Raw genomic sequence first — 20,467 nt, forward strand, 5'->3', positions numbered from 1 at the left:
CTCTCCACAGTGACTTGTTTGTAGCTGAATTCTCTAGCGAATGTAGCCGAACTCTCTACAGGGTGCATGACTTGTTTATAGCTGAACTCTCTTCAGTGTGACTTGCAATGTTATGAATCACTACAACGATATATTTGTAGCTGAACTCTCAATAGAGTAACTTGCTTCTTGTTGAACTGTCTATAAGATTAACTGTTGGCAGCTGAACTCCCTACAGAATATGGTAATAGAATTCTATAATGGAGTAAATAAATTAGCTGAATGCTCTATTAGGGTGACTGTTCTATTAGAGTATCTCGATCTCGCATTTGCTACACGGAGTTGGCTTTCGAATCATAACTCAGTGGTTTGTAATCCAATTCTTCTATACTACTGCAAGGACTTTCAATGAAGATTATTCCAGCTATACACCGATTTTCAGCTCATTGCTCTAAGCGGTTTGCCTAGTAGGCGTGAAAACTAATACTTTTTTATTCCTAAAAATCGATCGCGTAATTGTGACACAGGTTGGGTTTTGTGTCATATCTCCGTGGTCTTTATCTCGATTCCTTTCAAACCACCAAAAGGCACTCCTACGATGGTTACTCCATCTACATAGCAATTTTCAACTCATTCCATGAAGCGGTTTACCCTGTAGGCGTGACAACAAATCGATCTTGTTTTACGCGAATAATCGGTCATAACTCCTGAATCATTCACCGGATTTGCACCAAAGTTGATGCTAGGATTCGCCTTTGTACTCCCCTTCTGTGTGCCAAATTTCAAGGCGATCGGAGTACGCGTTTGCGTTTTATAGCAATTTTTGCAAGTGTGCGAAAAGACGAAGAAGAAAAAAACGAAAAAAAAACACGAAACTTTTTGGCCACTCGTATCTCGGAAATGGCTTGAGTGATTTCCTTCAAATTTGGAATGTAGACTCCCCTAGCTGGCGGGCAACTCTGCAGCAAATTTGGTTCCAATCGGATGAGGTATCACCGAGATACAAATGTGTGAAAATGACGTTTTCTTTCTTCCTGTCAATATACTCAAGGTGTGGTGCGCCGGCTTCTTGGGCCGCACGACACACTATCGTGTGTCTTGATACATTTTTATTCATAAAAATCGATCGCGTAATTGTAACACAGGTAGGCATTCCGGTATCCGAGATTTTTTAATAAAAAAATTCTCCGTATATTCCCAATAAGAACCCTGGCAACTCATGTTTAACTTGGGATTGCTCCGTCGTCCGAGCTCCAATGAGGATGAAAATCGCTGTGGGGTTTGTCCACACGCTGAAAATCTTAGGTTTATCGTGTGCGTTACATATGAGTAAGTTTTGTGTTGTTTTGTAATCTTTTCAAGCCTTGTAATGTATGTAGAATACTTTAAAACTTTAAAAAACGTACTGTCGGGTGAAAGGTAGTCACTGGTGGTTACTTTAAAGTGCGTAGTTACTTCACTCGGGTTAGGGGTTAGCGATTGAGCAGTTTTCTGATGGCTGTGTCATCAGCTCATAAGTATAACCCACTTCAAAGTCAGCATAACAATGCCATAATTGAAACCACAATTCCACCTTAGGTATTGCTGCATCATTGTGGCACCTCCACTTTAGTTGTTTACCTTTATAAGTTGTTAACTTGATGTTTTTACCAACTGGAGATAGTCACTTGCCTATGGAACACCATTGCATCAAGAAGTGTGCAGTAGGTGAAGCATATTTGCTCACCACAAAGCATACAAAGATCGCTAAGATCCAATAAGACCTGAAGTTACTCTCATTACATGTACAAACTTGCAGCTAGAAGCAACTGCAGTTTCAAGATAGTCCAGATTGCTAGATGGCTTCCTGATTCAATTGTACCATTTTCCCCTTTAAAATGTATGGGGAGCCCCAGAGAAAAAATGTACCTTTTTTAGTTTTTAAGCACTGTACATGACAAAGTAGCTAATTCCAACCCAACAAACTATATATTTTTGAGATTGGCAATCAATACTCTATCTATTGAGCATATAAAAAGCCCATTTTTCCAAAATTTAAAAATTGGGCTGGAATGCCTAACACAGGTTGGGTTTTGTGTCATATCTCCATGGTCTTTATCTCGATTCCTTTTAAACCACCAAAAGGTACTCCTACGATGGTTACTCCATCTACATAGCAATTTTCAACTCATTCCATGAAGCGGTTTACCCTGTAGGCATGACAACAAATCGATCTTGTTTTATGCGAATAATTGGTCATACCTCCTGAACCATTCATCGGATTTGCACCAAATTTGATGCTAGGATTTGCCTTTGGACTCCCTTTCTGTGTGCCAGATTTCAAGGTGATCAGAGTATGTGTTTGCGTTTTATAGCAAGTGTGTGCGAAAACACGAAGAAGAAAAAAAAAACGAAGAAAAAAACCTAAATTTTGGCTGCTTGTATCTCGGAAATGGCTGGAGTGATTTCCTTCAAATTTGGTATGTAGACTCTCCTAGCTGGCAGGCAACTCTGTAGCAAATTTGGTTCCAATCGGATAAGGGATGACCCAGATACAAAGGTGTGAAAATGACGTTTTCTTTCTTCCTGTCAATATACCCATGGTGTGGCACGCCGGCTTCTTGGGCCGCACGACACTATCGTGTGTCTTGATCCGCACAAAAACAGCGGCCTTAAAAAGCCTGGGTGAAAAAAGTTGTGAAATCAAGGTGGCAGCTAAATGGCTGCAATAATGTTAATGCTAATAAATTTTAACAATGCACACAGCCATTATTAAAATTTATTAGCATTAACATCATTGCAGCAATTTGATTGATTTCACAACTTTTTTCACCCAGGATTTTTAAGGCCACATCTTTTTTTACAGTTTGGCTGTTTTTGTGTGGATATCACTTCTTTTTGTAATTGCAAGTTCCAAAGCCAGCCTATGCTAGTTGGCCTTGATGCTTCTTCTTCCCTTCACTACAAGGAATCACAACAGCTGAGACCTGGAGTCTTTTCTGCATTCAACCTACACTTAAACAATGACTTTTTGCTAGTAAAGGTTTTATCTGTAATACATGTCATTCACTAGGGACCTGTGAGAAGGCTAACTCTCATTCATACAGCAAGTCAGAAACTTGAAACTAAAACTCTCATAAAATAATGTCAGAGCCAGAGGTGACTTGATGCCCTACACTCTAGCTATCTGCTGAGCTGTCTTGAAGGGTGAGGTTTTTACTTTTCATTGGAAAATTTAATGCCATGGTCCCTACTATAATAATGTATGTATGGTAAATACAACAGAATGCTAATGTTCATGTCCACATACGTATGTACATTTACATGCATACAGTCTTTAAAGAAACTTACGATATGCATCAAAACAATGTACAGCCAGTCATAATCAACAATTTCTTCATTTTTATGACTGATCAGTGCAATGAGAGGAGTGTTTTCATCTATACATTTTGCATCAGTAGGTTTTGCAGCTCTGTCACAAGATGCCTCTCCGATAGTCCCTCCATTGATTTTCAAGTAGGCATTGTATTTGTCTGTTAAGTATATGTCATCAGTATAAAACTTGCACGAAAGTACCAGTCTTAGTAGCCACCTCTTTAACTAGTCAACTTAAAAAAAATCTTAATTGACAATTTAATGCAGTAAATATTTAGCATACTTGTTTCTGTACTATCTTATCTACTTATAGTAAAATCAATATACATTTAATTGACCAAATCTCATTCAAGGTATGGGTACCAAACATACCGATAATTCTTTTGAAGAGGTCTGTGAGATGTTCACAGAGTTCTTGGGAGTATCTTTTAGCACTCAAACTGATAATCTTTCCAATAGTGATCTGTTGTGCTTTTTCATAAGTCACCAGATGTGACAGATGGGTGTGGATCCACTGGTAGAACTCCACCAAATCTGGGAGAAGAGCTCCACCCACTTGCAGCCTATCATATTCCAAAGTGAGAAGATGGAGAGCAAAGAGATGTGTACAATCAAGGCCATGAGCTTCCCTTGCTGCAACAAGACTTTTCATATATTCATTCTCAGTAGCCAAATGTGGGTAGTGCTGATTAAGTGTTCTAGATAACAACATTGTAGTATACATTGCTTTCCATATACATGACAATGTGCCTACCTGTAATTCTTAAGAACTGGTAGTACCCAAACTGAGTCAGAGAAATTTTTTTCTAGCTATCAGAGCAATGAAATATATACACCTAATATGTGGGCTTCATAAACACCAACTTACTTCAACTTGCAAATTTCCTTTACATGGCTCATATATGCATGTATGCCATGCCTTTTCATATGCATCAAGTGACTTTATATCAGTAAACTTTCCTTGGGTAAATGGGTACTTGCCATCTTGAAAAAGCTACAAACAAATAACATAATATCAAGGCTTAAGTAAGGATAATTTATGTACCATGAATAGTGTGTGCATGGATCTCATAATAAAGAATGATCTTTCTTCATCATCACCAAATCCCATGTTGGTCCTCATATGTAACCACACAATTCTCAGTTGAGTGATACAGTAAAACCTGATTGACATCCAATCAGACAATATCCGACCTGTAAAGGTATAACAAATTCAGCAGTTTTCTGAGCTCTATTGGATTACATTTTATAACATACTCATTACCAATACCTTACATGTTGTAGGTTAAAAGTATAGATTTTACAAAGCAAGGAGGTATGGTGAATTTGGCAAATCTAGTACAGGTTTAGCCAAATCTGAACCTTCCAAATTTTTGCTTGTTTAAAATACAGGTAGCAAAGTGATTGTGAGCTGAGAATCATTGTGAGTTGAGAGTCATTGTGAGTTGAGAGTCATCCTGTTAATACATAAAAACATAAATTCCACTACTGGAGATGAAGAGGGTTAAATTCAACTCATACACTGATGGTGTTTCTAGAGCTTAGCAGAGTTTAGATGAAATTTTTTTGATTGTTCTATTAGAGTAGTTGGCTGTTCTATTAGAGTATTTTAAATTTTACTTTTATAAAACCTCACTCTGAAAATATATTTTGCCAACTTCTCATTAATTTCTACAGAGCTTTTCCCTTTTTTGTTTTTCCATGCCTTTGCATAGATACAATTAGACCTGTAGCTTCCTAGCTAGCACACCGAAAAGCAATGTCACATCTCCTTAAATTCACCCTTGTCTTGTGTGAGAAGATTGGTCACTGCTTTTTAAATTGACCACAAGAAAATAGCCATGTTAATTAGCTAATTATAGTTGTAGGGCACATACCTAGCAATAATTCACCTAATTTTATAAAGGCTACTACTTTTTGAGTAATTCAACACATTTTTCCACCACCAAAGTTCCCCTTTATATTACATCACATTTGTAGGTTTATGTATGCATAAAACCATGTTATTGAAACATATATCTACAATGCTTCACTAGAATACTAACCTTTTATTTCCTTCATTGCATTGGGTTGAGTCAACAGTCCAACACAGAAGGCACCAAAGTTGGTCCACAACATCAAATACCATGAGTGTAAACTGAGTGTGCCTCTTGTGGCATGTGGTATATAATCCTTCCTCCCGTATTGGCCATCCTCATCTAACTCACATCCACAGTCGAACATTAAACCTCCTTTTTTGACTGTATTAGGATACTACATACATACAGAGAAGGTTTCATTTAGCAGAGTACAAATAAGTCTTGTAATTGATTACCATAAATCCAGTCAAATGAGAGTCTTCTAACTCTCCAGGACAAAACATGTGATACCACATATGGTTACTATGACTTGGTAGAGCAAACACAACAGCAATCATATTAGCTAGAGCATGACGAAGATCAGTATCTGATGGATCTGTGATTATAGACATATAACTAGTCACACACATGTGAACTTTATACTTTATGTACCTTCATGTTCAGGGTTAAAGAACTCCCAAATAGGATCTTTTTTATCCACTTTACCAGTAGGAGATTTTCTTTTTATCGTGCCTGATTTTGTGAACTCTAGCACTTCAGTATTAGGGTTCAATGGATTGGGAATTTCTGCTTCATTGATCATAGTGGAAGGATCAACGAAACATCTTAATATCTCCATGTGCCCATCTGAAAACTTTACATCACTTTTTATCTTTTTAAACAGAGAAATCAATTCTGGACTACGTTTCTGCATGAAATAGAATTGTGACAATAATATAAATGATACAATGGAAAATAGTGTATTGAAAAAAGACTCAGATTCACTTCCTTAAATTTGCTAATGCTCTATCAATGAGATAGTCTCTGCAGAGAGTTTTATTCTCACTTTACATACTTTTTCTTTGTTACATATCAAGACACACGATAGTGTGTTGTGCGGGGCCAAGAAAGCCAGCTGAGTATATTGACAGGAAGAAAGAAAACAGCTTTATCATGGGTGCATAGCTCCTATTATTGATGGGTGTAAAATAAAAAAATGGTAGGTATATTACTGAAGTACTTTACAACGATAATCCACACACCTTCTTACAGTAGAACTCATGATACACACAAAGCCATATCATCATCCGAACACATGACACTCCATCATAACTTTTTCTACCACTCTTTAGCCTATTGTATATGTAACATTAAAATTTGTACACTTCTACAAACACATATTACATACACCGAAGTAATGTAATCTACAAATCTCTTGATTTTGTCAGCAGAAGAACCACATGATATTTGAAGGAGATGACCACATATTTCCTTGTACATTACAGTAAATTGTGGTTTGGCATTTGGACTACCCACAATGAAGGGGAACAAGTGACTTGTTGGAGGAGGAGAAGCCTAAAAGGTATACAAATATTCAATATGTAGTTAGTTCACACAGCAGGATACAAACCTCTAATTGCTCTTTAATAGACTTGAAACATTCAAAACAACTCCAATATTCATGATTCTCTTTAGATAATAAATTCAATACACCTCGTGGACCATGATGTTTCTTAAGTAAATACATAAGCATTATTCTAAAATGTGATTCATCCTTGACTAAATTGTTGATATCTTCAGCACTTTCCAGTAGCTACATGTGTATGTATAAAAAATATACATAAGGGATATACAGTGCCTTGTATAAATAAGCATATTATAAGCAATGCAAAACATACATTGTTCATCCCAACTTGATCATCGATATCAAAACTATTTACAATAACTTGAAGCACTACTTCCATCACTGCCTGCTTTTCAATGTGCAATATTATTTTGTCTGCAATGCTGTCTGTTTTGGACAGTTTCTAAAGAAGTAAATGATAAACATGACAGCATCACAGAAACTGTGACTATACCTTATCAACTGTTTTCAACAATGACATCGACTGTGAAGGGCTTTGCTGACAGGACTGCAGTCTCTCCAATACAACATAAAAGTAAAGATGTGCTAGTTTCTGCTGCATCAATGGATTCTATTGTGGCATACATGAAGTTCAATGCAAAATAGTTTGAGTAGACATACTTTTTCTTCTTGAGTTTGCTGTAGATAAGGTGGTACATAGTCACTTGGATTAGTTTCTTTGTATTTGCTCAAAAGAGTATCCCCAATTAAAATACAAACCTAAGGGACAACCGTGCATATGTATAATAACTATAGCTTATTAACAAAGTGTGTACACAAACGTACTTCAGTTTTATATAAATTTGATGGCTTTGAAAAGTCATCGCCTTTACTCCATCCTCTACAAAGAATTTTGTCTAAATGAAACTTGAATTTAGATAGACTGATACAATTGTGGGTTTTCTCTTTCAAGTTTTCTGGAGAGACTTCTTCTACAGGAGGCATTTTTTCATTGGCAAACTTCACAAAGAACTCCACATCTGTTTTGCAATAGCTAAACCCCTCACATCCATGGATGGAGGATGAATCATCACACTCAGGGAAGAATTGGATAAACAAACCATCAATGATGCGTAGATGTAGTTGCTGCTTTTTGATCTGGTCAAACTGTGGACTTGCTAGAGCAACATCAGTGAAGTTTACTATACTCTCCAAGTTAAGTGATATGTCACTTTTAAGCTACATGTAAAGAAAAACTAGATGACAATTAATTTATCTCTCTGTGATTTACTATTAGTGCACAACCATTGAACATTAGATAAGGCTGGTTCAGCTTTGAGTTGCACAATAAACCTAGAGTATGTAGATGTTGAGCTGAAGCTCACATGACTCAGAGTGTGACTTTCTTAGTCTATTTTAACTAGTTACTAACAAATAAAGTTGCTAAATAACTCCATTCAGCCACCAATGGTATAAAAATCATTAATTCAGTATGAAAAGTGACAATGTTGGCAGAATAAGGAGATAATAATCAAATATTAACACATTCTGTGTGCTAGCTACAACATACCTGAAAATTATTACCAAAAGTTTTATTGCACAAGTTCATAGCAACTACACAAGCACAATCTTCTGTGATGTCATTTACATGGTCAAACAGTTGCAGAATTGTAAATGTTGTTTCCATGATATGATATTTAGCTTTTACATGATCCATCAAAACTGTACTTGTTATGTGCTTCAATAGATTCATGGACATCTGTGGGGGATGAAACTTAGTAACAGATGGCTAAATATTAACACACAACATGTAGATGTATTTTGAAACATATAGTTAATTTGACAACAATACAATTCAAAGATTGTAAGCATCAATATTTGTACATATCAAGGGGAAGGCGAAAAAGGCTGATAGTCTTAGCTACCTAATATACACCGATCACTTTAGGGCCAAAAATTTCAGACAATATATTAAGATGTTCTATTTTTCTGGCAATTTACATACTGTACAATAAGACTACACAATTAACTGTTATGCAGTTAAGTGGTGCATACAAGCTGTGACAACTAACCAAGTCTCGATAAGAGCTGTACCATTCTTGAAGAAGATCCAGTTTTTTACCATTATGGTACAAAATGTTGATCAGTGCAACAAATAATGAATCTACAATAAATTTAGAAATGTTAGTCCCTTGTACTGCTTGAGATGTGAAAACAATAGGTTGTTCAGAATCATCTGGATACACTGATTTTTCATCTTTCATAACTTTGAGTTGCTTCAACGGTTTCAGTAGTGCCACAACTTTAGCCAAGTCTAGTTGATAGAGGTACATGTAACAATGTATTGCAATAGCTTTCATTTCATTGTAGTTGTTTAGTAAATCATCAAATGTTAAACGCAACAACTTGTGTTCTATACTGTCTGGGGCAGCAGACATGTGCAGGTACTGACTAACAAATTCATTGTAATATTTTTGCCACATTTCTTCATCATTTCGCATCTCCTTAACTGCAACAGCAATCACATGCTTTTCTCCAACCTGAAATTCAAATAGACCAAATGTATACTATTATCATATAAAGAGGTATATACATATGCACAGCACATGGAGTTCAAACAATGCTTGTTTACATTAAACAATAAATGAAACATGAAAAGACTTTTGTTTGTATACAATGTTTGTACAAAGCACTATGGAAGGACAATTTTCTGTACATGTCTAATTACCTACCTTAAGAATATTTTACTTTATTATCACAATGGCAGCAACTCATATTTTACACACTTTAAAATATGTATTGTTACGAAGTTTACGTAAATAAACTATTGTAACAAACTAGAACAGTGCAGTGTAGCATAGGTCTCACATTGCAGTTGACTTCAGGTAAATAGTGATATATATTGACATGTATCCACAGACTGTGTACTAACCATTATATCATCTTCTTTCATAAATTCATAAATTTCATCGTGTATAGAGGTGTACAGTTTCTTCAACAACTGCTCTTTGCTTAATAAACCTACAAAACAAAAGGTAATTGGATGCATGATGGTGATAATGTGATGGATAAAAATAGTGAGGTCAACCACAGTTTGAGGTACGTATAGGGGAAATGAAAATGCATGCACATAGTTACTTGATATGTAGGTTTGAATTTCACTAGTAAAATGTGTGCAGAGATGTAGTGACTAATGCTGCTATTGCAAGCGGCTGCAGTGAAACATACCAGCAGTACCATTGGAAGTGCTACTTTCTTGTAAAATATCAACATTCTCATTAGACTTATCAATGTTCTGTTGAATCATGTTATTGATGTACGCTGATACATCTCTGAATAATGGGAACTGAGAAATGTACGTGGGTTTGCTCACAGCATGTATACGGCAATCCCAAGTGTTATTGAAAGCCTATAAAAGAAGATGAAAAATTAATACTACACATTATCAGCAAGAAATTCACCTTGATTTCTGACAACTTGGGAACAGGGTAGACATCAAGCAACTTCAGGAACAGATCCAGTGTAGCATCATCACAATGACTACTAAATAACAACTCAAGACCATGACTTTTACTAATTTCATAAATCATGTAGGCTATGAAGTTGAAGAAAGATGTCTTGTATGCAGAATCCACCTACAAGTACACACAATGCTGTATTAGAAACACCACCACACTATACACATATACGTACAGAGTCAGAGATGCTCAGAGTAGATTCTCTGCTTTTGGCAAAGCTTGCAGCTTGTTCAAGATGGTTACCTATAACTAATGGCTTCCAGTATGATCTAGATATAATATAAACATAAAGATGGTGAATGGTTGCTGTTAACAAACAGTAACATTTGGTGACTGACCTGAACTTGCTGCAAAGAATACCACCCACTTTTTTATCAACAAGAAGCTGTTTTAGATAGGTGTGTTTAGCAGCAATGTTGGGTAATGCTTCAAGTGAGAGTTGGGCAAAATCAATAGTAAGCAAAATTCTAAAATAGAAAATTATGCATGCTTATGCTTAGTAGATAATAGTGTGGACAGCACCTGGAGGCAATTACTTGAAGATTCTCTGGTTTAGTCAACAATGCTAGAAGATCTGCACACATTGAATCTTCTGGTGTTGTGGTTGTTAATAAGCAACACTGTCTAAACCATTTCCTAATGTACAAGAAAACAAATCAATATACCGTTCTTTAACTAAACGCTCATATGTAGGTGTCTAACACTCCAGTGTGTGAGAATAAATAGAAACCATTTTGTGATTAATTATGCTAATCTTCTGTGCACAATATTTGCTTGCAAATTCACTTTTATAGAGACAAACATGTAGTCATACAAAATCGTTGATGCCAAATCATTTCTAAGGACGGTCTAAGTTTTACAAATGAACAAATACAGAAATACATGAACTCATGGTGGATTTTTGTGATGATCTATACACAGCTACTGGTTTGCTTACTCACTATATTCTATAAACATAACATATGTGACCCAATCTGAGAAAACTGGTCTTATTGCCCACATCAGCAGATTCCATTTTCTCCCAGGACACAAAGCTACATGAATAAACCACAATCAAAATCAGTTAGACTTGAGTGGTCTGGTTTTGCTGGCTGCTTTTCCCAAGTGCTGTTGTGATCCGTACGTGCGGTGTGGGGCCTTAATGGAGCTCTGGTCAGCCCGGGGATGACTGTATGTGGTTGTACAGCTCTGTGGTGTTGAATAAGTACCTCTGCTGTGAATTTCCTTTCATTTTAGCCAATTTGAGACCTCAATGGTCCAAAATTTGGCCTAATTCATCTCTATACCTTCCATTTCAATTTTTGAACATCATCTTTCCTGCCTTCCAGGCCTCCTGCCTCCCACCCCTTTTGCAGCTTGTCTGATACAGTCAACCTCGGTTTAAAACTATCTAAAATGGTGGGAAACTTAGTTGTTGACTACGTGTACAGTGGATTCTCTGGAAGGTAAGGAATTGGTGTAAAATGTGTGAAAATTTGGTACACATAGCTTCAGCCATTGGTGAGCTACAATACTTAAAACCGGCGTTTCTTGATACTTTTAAATAAGCGATAAGACCGGTTTTCCCAGACTGGGTCAATATGGAAAATGCATAATCATCATTATTAACAGCCTATAGCTACAGCCCATGAAGAGAGTGTCCTACTCCCATATACTTCTGTTGAAGGGTGTATCCTCAAGTGATGATGCAAAATTTCTGAGTTTTCTCATTATCTTCGTACAATTATGATTTCGTTAATTGAGCATACGTAATATTGATTATATGCATGCTTAATGTCAGCCAACTACGTAACTCAAGCTCTCAGTGCTACTCACCAAACTACAAGGGTGGTTTTAAGGGTTTAGATGAATGACATAGGCATTTATTCGTGAATACAGATGTTTTGAGTTACGTGTGTGTGACAAAGCACTAACAATTCTTGTACATGTGCTTTTACAGCTTTTTATATGTTCAAAAACCACGACACCTTGTTGTTATGTCATCACTTACGATACGCCCTTCTACGGGGGTATTCGGGAGTAGGACACTTGTCAGTGTATATACGTAACAGTTATACCATGGACAAGAGTGCTTTGCCTGATATATATACGCACAAGCCCGAGGGCCGCAGGCCCGAGGGCGAGTGCGTGTATATACAGGCAAAGCACGAGTGCCCATAGTATAACTAATATGTTCTACTTTAGCATGTAGACTCACCTAATTGGCAAAATCTTTAGTTGCTATACCCTTCTCTTATAAATAGGGAACCAAGTAAGCTGTGATTGTGGGATTAAATTTTGCCAAAAAAATTGTGATTGTGGGGTTCAATTTTAATACATCAACAGTAGTTTGATATGATTATTGCTAATATAGCAATTAGAGACTAGTGTTAATTATGTTACTTTAATTGCTACATTTACAAAAGTAAAAAACAAACTACTGCTAATGTATTAAAATTGAATCCCACAATCACAGGTTGTTTAGCAGAATTCAATCCCACAATCATAGTTTGCTTGATTCCCTATATAAGAGAAGAGGATAACAGTAAAACATCAAAGAAATCTAATGATTTCTGGATATAGTGTGCACACCTATTAGGTATGCAATGTCTCAAGTTAATGAGATATACGCAGTGCGTATATCTCGTTAAGGCAGTGTGTAATGAGATATGTAACACTCTGCGTGGGCAGTTCAAAGGCACCGCCAGTGCCATAATTTGTATATTACACTGCTGCAGACCGCAGCAAGTGCATTATAACTTATAACGCACTGGATGCGGTTTTGTAGACCACAACGAGTGCATTATAAGTTATAATGCACCGACCGCAGTGCAATATACAGATATTGCACTGGCTGCGGTTTTGTGCAGCATAGCACAAGTGCCGGTGGTGAAGACCACTACGACACCTCACCTAATAGGTGTAAAGACACTTCACAGATCACTCGAATTCTTTTATAGCCTGACATGTAAAGGTCGATTGTGGGCCATAACGTCACCAATACGTATAATGTTTTCAAGCATCCAATGGCGATTGAAAAAGCCAACGCGGGTGGCCACAACTCTAGTCTACATATATAAACGTACTTATACACCTTACTAGTCTGGTGCCATCTTAGCCCAGATTAAACTGTAGTCCACTTCGACAATGACTCAATAAAACAAATATATTCTAAATAATACTAATATAACCTTTATGTTCGATTGTGGGAACCAGTTTTGTCATGCCACCAGATTCGAGTTTAGCCAGTGTAAATAGTAAGAATTAGACTAGTATCATTTTGTAGTTGGGTTTTGTTTACTTAAACCGTCTATTTAGTTGCTTTTTTTCGCTTGAGAGAATCACTATGGTGATTAGTCTGGTACTTAGTCTATATGGCACGCTGGCATGCTGAGCACTACATGATGAGAGTCGAACAGCAAATGCAGGTTAGTGATATAACCCATAGCGTACTAGCTTTCAATATCTCAGGTGGCTGCAGTACTGCAGGGGGAACGTCATCGCAATGTCTGGCTTGGTTACCCACAATCGATGTTAGAAACCTGGCCTTTATAAGTGTTACAGCTGTCTTGTGAGACTCTCCCCACCTATTAGGTGAGTGGTACATAACAGTTATACAACGTGCACTCGTGCTCTGCCTGTATAAACGCACTTGCCCTCGGGCCTAACGGCCCTCAGGCTTGTGCGTTTATATCAGGCAGAGCACTCGTGGCCGTTGTATAACTATATAATACGCACTGCATATATCTCGTTAACATTTTGGGTCAGTGCAATATGTGATATATATGCACTGGCTTTCCTTTGATCTGAGGTGTGAAAGTGGTATATATATATATCAAACGGTATACAGTCGTACCGTTTAAGTAGGAATCCATGTGAAATTTTTGCGCACTGCCCAAAATCGCGCCTTTAAAAATAATCCTAGAGATATCTTATGAGACGAAAATCACCTTTATGGAATAGTACTAGTCCATACAATACATAAAACAGCATTAAATACAACAAAACGCTTACAGGTGGCCGGATACAGAATTTTAAAAATCGCCAAAACTTTGAATTTTAGACTGACTGCCTGACTGCCTGATCACAGTCGCAAGCCTAGAGGCCAAATGAAGCAGTGCACAGCCACCACTTTACGCAACAATAGCAAACTCACCAGTGGGATGTGCCTTTTGGGGTTCCGACGAGTGTGTGCCCTCTGCGCCTTGTCTTTTCTTTTATCAGGCTGCTTGTCTTCTTCTTCATCCAACGAAACCATATCGAGGCATAAATTTTCTGTATCAACACTTCCTTTAAGCAGCATAATAGACGCCACAAGATTATTTAAGGCGCATAGACTACGCTACTGTACAGAGGAATAGATTACATTCCGTACTGATATAATCTATGACGGAGGGTACTGTACGGAGGTACTGGTACTAGCTAGATAGCTTCACGATAGGTCACAAGATCACGCCCATTCTTCCTTGTACGCATTATCGATCTTTCGATTGAAACCACGATGACACAGCCCCTTTTGCACTAGCTGTATTTCAGTGACCACACACCTTCAATTTGGAAGGCTGATTCGACATACTCTATAATCGATCGAAACCATGCCCCTTTTTGGGCAAGCACACATCTTGCAGGCTGCCTCGAGATACTCTAACACAGCAGTCACCATAATAGAACAGTCACATGTTTATAGCTAGCTGTATATGCCTTAACAAAAAAAACTAAACAAACTAGTATATTAAAAATTATAAATTTAAAAATAAAGTAGGAATCCAAGCGATTTAAAGTAGTGAAACAAGAGAAGAACAATGGTAGCTATTACAACATAGCTCGGTGGGAAATTCCTACTTTGGCATTGAACACAAAATAATGGCTATACCATGCCAAAGTAGGGATTTCCTACCGAGCTATGCTGTAATAGCTATCATCGTTCTTCTCTTGTTTCACTACTTTTTATCGCTTGGATTCCTACTTTATTTTTAAATTTATAATTTTTAATATACTAGTATATATATATATATATGTATATATATATATATCGCAACGTCGCAATCGCTTGCACATGCAACTTTGCTCAAGATCCAAAAAATTGCTAATCAAGGGGAGTGGCAACTGTTTCACTCACAAGACAAAGTGGCAGCTGTTTCATTCACAAGAATCACAAGTGAAACAGTTGCCACGCCCCTTAATTAGTGATTTCTAAAATCTCGAGCAAAGTTGCATGTGTGAGTGAGTGCGACGCTGTGCTTAGGCAGTACTGCATATATTAATTAACCCTGGTGTTATAGGGATAGAATTCAAAAGTGAATGAATACCCGTGCATAGTGTGCTTGTGATAACCACTGAGTATCATGAGTAAAATAGTCAGTACCTTACCTGATATCAACAAGAGATGTTGGTTTAGCTTGATCAGTGACATCCATAACAGCAAGTTGGCTTATAGTATCCAGGTAGTAGTAATCCCAGCCATATAAGAATAGTGCTGGATAGCATGGCTTGTAGAACATTGTTGGGGGAAAGTGCAGTAGAAGTACAAAGAGTTTCTGTAGGTCAAAACATACAACTTACAAACACATTACAATAGCAGTTATTAACATGTCATGTAACACTTTCACACCTCAGATCAAAGGAGTTACCCGGGCTACATTTTGTATATAGCCCAGCTAGCCTGGCTACATATGAAATGTAGACTGGGCTACAACTGGGCAGTGATTATTTAGAATTCAAGGCTGAAATCGATTGTGGGGATCGATTAATACTCACGTGATTAGGATGCATGACTTGGATTTTGCCATGTAAACCATTCAGATGGAGAGCATTTTGTTATCCTCACCATCCTATGAGTTGAAAAATGTTGGGCTAAGGTGAAAACTAGCACTATAGCTTATTCATCAATCATTTCTACATGTTTTCGAATAAAGACACACCTCCATCACGAAGCTACCACTCTGCACAGAGTAACCACTCTACAAGCAAGCTTACCTGTCTAGGCCTTTAGTGAACTCCGTCCTTTTTCCATAAATGATTCAATAGCACTGATTAAAACAATAAACTCGCGTAACCGAAATTCTCCGTGATATCTCTAAGATATGTCCATTCATCATAACCAAACGTTACAAGAATGTACTAGCTGCTAACCTATAATCTAAAATTTTAGGTATGCATGTATAATAATACATCCAGTGGCTGCACTCATATTGGCTTGGGTGATTGATCACCCTGTACAGGCTATCAGCCTAATAAGTGTTACATATTAGCTGTAACACTGGGCAATTTGGGCTTTGCCTGATATGTATGCCCTCTGCCCTTGGGCCTGCGGCTCTCGGACAGTCGGGCATACATATCAGGCAAAGCCCTCATGTCCGTGTTACAACTATTACATATATGCATGATTGTACAAAAACATTATTATATAAAATCAGTGATGGTTTATTAACCCCCTCACTGAGAAGCTCCAATTTACTGCTCCTAAACTGCTATAACATACACACCATAATCTATAAAACTATATATCTATTACCAAGGAATTCGAATATCGAGTTGCGGTTTACACAAGAGCAACCACAAAGCCATTATATACTGTAACTTTAAAGAGAAAAAGTTAGTCTAAGTAAAACCAAACTTTAAAATTTGCAACTTTACAGACTAGTACTGTTTATAATAATACAATAAACATCACTAACCTTAAAGTGATTATCACCAAATCTGGTTCTTCAGCATTTGAGCAAGTGTGCATGTGCATACAGGCACTGTTTTGAGGCGTACAAAAGAAACAACATACCACACCAACCTATATAATCGCTAGGCACCGGCCTATTATGCCCAAAATTTTACCTATTATGCTTTTGAGCATTGCTCAAAAATTAAGCCTATTATGCTCAAAATTATGCAAAATCAAAATCAAGATTATGCTCTAGAATTGACTGTTTTATTAGAGCATATCAGCCTTTCCTGACTGCTCTATTAGAGTATCTCGATCTTATTTCTGCAAAGTGTGAATAACCAACAAAGAAATGGTTTAATAAGTTATATTACATATTTTTAAATATGAATGCACTAATAATACTATTAGCAGTGAATATTTGCTTTCCTTCTGGCGCGCGTATTGCGCATTTAATTAATTTTTCAAACATCGTCCTTATTATGCTGGCATTATGCTTGATGCTTTTGGTCACCTATTATGCTTTAAATTATGCTGGCATAATCGGCCGGTGCCTAATAATCGCTCTCCTAACTGTTTCTCTTTACTTGTTTTCATTTCAAGGAATCATCCACAATACCATTCCGAAAGTGGGCGACTACATCATCTAACAGCACAATAGTGTGCAAGAGACCTATTATCCCTGTTCCTGTTCACTTAAAGGTGTGCCCACTACAGGATTAGTGTAGGGGCTACTAAAACGCTCAAATGAAGTTACAGAGTGCTTAGAATACAATGATGTGGGTGTTTATATGTCAAAACTGCCACATGGTGGTTGTGGCGGTGAGAGGGTTAATCTAGAGGATTAACCAAGGTTTATACACTTCCCTCACATGACTGCAAAGCATGGTCTAGTGCTGGTGGTGTGGGGGAAGGAGGTATGTGGTGCAGCATTGAAACCGGGTCACTACTGCTGACCCGGACAATCCACTGACCCGGATAGCAAACCAGGTCAGCCCGGATTTGACCCGGATGTGACCCGGATTAATTAAAGTCAAGGCGTGTGATAAGAACAGTATGTTTCAGGTAGTCTCGAGCGAGCGGGACTACATTTTGAGCACTCGATTCATGTTGAGCAAACGAGTAGTTATGTGATAACTAAGCTGGTAAGTTTATAATTTAAAATTAGTCAGTAGGTTTTGGTCCCACGTAGCTACTGTGAGTTTACAGACAGCAATTGGGTGTGGCTTCATGCATACCTAGTATTACAATTTCCCCCGATATATTGAAGTGGGTGTGGCTTACAAAAGTACCTATCCTGCTGCAAGACCAGACTATATACAATTCTTACAATAATTGATTAGTGGGCGTGGCTCCACGTAAACTTACAGACAGCCAACGGACACAGTTTCATGCTACAGACTGCACTTACTAATAAATGGGTGTGGCTGAGCGTATGTTTGTAATGCGATAAGTGGATGTGGCTCACGAAAGAGCTACGCGGCTAACGTTTATAAGTTTCCACGTTGTCAAACGAACAATTTTGTTTCTCACGTGATCCAATCTGGGTCAGACCTGGATAATTTGTAAATAGGGTCAGACCTGGATGACCCAGAGAAAATGTGACCCGGTTGACCTGGATGACCGACCCGATTTCAATGTTGATGTAGTGTGCTGATGGACATGCATGGTAGTGTCCTCATGGCAGAAGGCAGTTTTACAGTGTTGTGTGATACGGAAGAGAGTGTGGAGAAGGGAGATGTGGTGCCACTTCAAGAGGAGAACCAGGACCAAGTGTGTGTAGAGATACAGGGAGAGGGTTTGGAGTGGTGGGTGTAGTGAGGGTGGATCAGTTACAGGGTACATTGACACTCATGAAGAAGGCGCAGGAAAACCAGAGGAGAGGCTAGCAGCAGGGGGAATTCATAGAGACATGCAAGTTGCTTCCAAAGTACAGATTTTTGTTTTTGCGGAAGAGGATGGTATTTTCAAGGCACAGAGGCAGTGTTGACCAAGGAGGATACGATTCTCAAGATTTTGGAGGTATCCTAAATCAATTATGTCATGGTGTTTATTATATACTACACCATTAGGGACCTGCAACAAGGCTAAGGCCTGTGAAGCAGGGAGTCAAGAAACATGATACTAAAAGTTTGTTAAGTACAGAAAAATTCTCAGAACTTGATCCACAGACAGCTTGCAGTATAGCCAAGTGCCTGAGGAGCCACACAGCCTAGGATTCAGGATTTTCTCTGTATTCAACCTGCATTTAACAGGCAATAACAGCACACCTTCCTGTGTTTTATTAATTGTTGTTTATTATTCACTAGACCACTAAGAAGATTAAAGCTGTGTTAAAAAAACTCTGTCAAATGCAGAAAAAAACATCCCAGACCAGGTGGTGAGTTGATCAATAGACAGCTTGTATTGTTCTTGATGCAAGCAACCACAATTGGTATTACAGCCTGGTCAAAGGTGAATGGCACTATGCAACACCTGTGTTTCAAAAGGTCAAGCAGGTAAGCTTATCACTGTGCTTGGCAGCTACACATAGAACAGAAGGTTGTGCACTTGGGGACAGAAGCAGGAGTGCTTAAGTTGACTGTGAGCTGTTGAGTCAGTAGTCCAGGGGCTGTTAGCCCAACCCCAACATACTCCCCAGCTAATACGGCCATCAGGTCAGATTTGAATGGTGACATTTGAAATGAGCGTGATTTAAGTTGTGGGTTGATAGTCAATGTTTACCACAATTTTATATTACATTTGGTATCAATCATATTGCTCAAACTGTAATAAACTCATACCAACCTCTAAAATGCTAAAGATAACCTGAGCAACCACCACAGCAAACCCTAACCTTTCCTTATTTGATTACTTCATTGTCCTACTTCTCAATGTTACATTTTTCCGTGGCTGTTACCTGTTGGAGAGTTGCTTAGCAGCCAAGTGGACATGCCAAAACTTGGCCAGTAGTTACTACACATATTTATGTATCTCAGCTGGTACATTGAGATTCCCTCAAGAACTACATGAGATCATGACACCACTACACTTGCAGGAGTGGGACATGCCATTAACTCTTCACCTAGTCCCAGCAATTTAAAACTTTATGGATTGGAGGATTTTATATTTGGCTTTAACTGGGGATAGCATTTGCAGCACCCACAAGTGATCTCAAGGAACTTGGTGGCTGACTGCTGTGAGGGCAAAGTACTGGGCCCACTGGACCAAGTCAGTACAATTAAACTGAATTGGAATTTCTCTGAAATGCACTCTAGGAAAATAGAAGTTTTTTCCTCTCTGGAAGAGAATAGTGTTAACAATAGAATATATGATCCTTGTCATACAGTGCTCCCAACCCCTTCGGGACCAAGATAATTGAAAAGTCCAGGCCCATTTATTTAAATACAGGGTGTTCTAATACTCTAATAAAACATGCATCTTAGACAAAACGCAGTCACTTCTACTGTTTGGATAACCGAGTGTTCTAATAAGTTTGGATAATCGAGGGAGGGAGCACTGTATATACATATAGGGCAGGGGAAGATACTGCTCAGGGGTATATCTACTGTATGGGTAGAGGTTCCTCCATGGTAAAAGT

General features: G+C 38.0%; 1 protein-coding gene across 1 annotated transcript in view; it reads right to left on the minus strand.

Moving 5' to 3' along the window:
* LOC136262913 (uncharacterized) overlaps window positions 1-20,467 on the minus strand; it is a 134,546-nt gene that overhangs the window by 10,389 nt on the left and 103,690 nt on the right. The window contains exons 59-82 of the mRNA XM_066057328.1: window positions 15,603-15,769; window positions 10,776-10,889; window positions 10,592-10,720; window positions 10,429-10,522; window positions 10,197-10,370; window positions 9,964-10,144; window positions 9,668-9,756; window positions 8,808-9,275; window positions 8,306-8,494; window positions 7,582-7,974; window positions 7,417-7,515; window positions 7,250-7,366; window positions 7,070-7,198; window positions 6,802-6,984; window positions 6,580-6,746; window positions 6,434-6,524; window positions 5,844-6,099; window positions 5,648-5,787; window positions 5,379-5,586; window positions 4,379-4,527; window positions 4,202-4,327; window positions 4,088-4,143; window positions 3,706-4,031; window positions 3,310-3,491 (exon numbers count right to left, since the gene is read on the minus strand). Coding sequence (XP_065913400.1) covers window positions 3,310-3,491; window positions 3,706-4,031; window positions 4,088-4,143; window positions 4,202-4,327; window positions 4,379-4,527; window positions 5,379-5,586; window positions 5,648-5,787; window positions 5,844-6,099; window positions 6,434-6,524; window positions 6,580-6,746; window positions 6,802-6,984; window positions 7,070-7,198; window positions 7,250-7,366; window positions 7,417-7,515; window positions 7,582-7,974; window positions 8,306-8,494; window positions 8,808-9,275; window positions 9,668-9,756; window positions 9,964-10,144; window positions 10,197-10,370; window positions 10,429-10,522; window positions 10,592-10,720; window positions 10,776-10,889; window positions 15,603-15,769 — 4,227 coding nt within the window. The remainder of the gene's footprint in view (window positions 1-3,309; window positions 3,492-3,705; window positions 4,032-4,087; window positions 4,144-4,201; window positions 4,328-4,378; window positions 4,528-5,378; window positions 5,587-5,647; window positions 5,788-5,843; window positions 6,100-6,433; window positions 6,525-6,579; window positions 6,747-6,801; window positions 6,985-7,069; window positions 7,199-7,249; window positions 7,367-7,416; window positions 7,516-7,581; window positions 7,975-8,305; window positions 8,495-8,807; window positions 9,276-9,667; window positions 9,757-9,963; window positions 10,145-10,196; window positions 10,371-10,428; window positions 10,523-10,591; window positions 10,721-10,775; window positions 10,890-15,602; window positions 15,770-20,467) is intronic.

Source organism: Dysidea avara, chromosome 8, assembly GCF_963678975.1.
Source record: "Dysidea avara chromosome 8, odDysAvar1.4, whole genome shotgun sequence".
Taxonomy (NCBI): Eukaryota; Metazoa; Porifera; class Demospongiae; order Dictyoceratida; family Dysideidae; genus Dysidea; species Dysidea avara.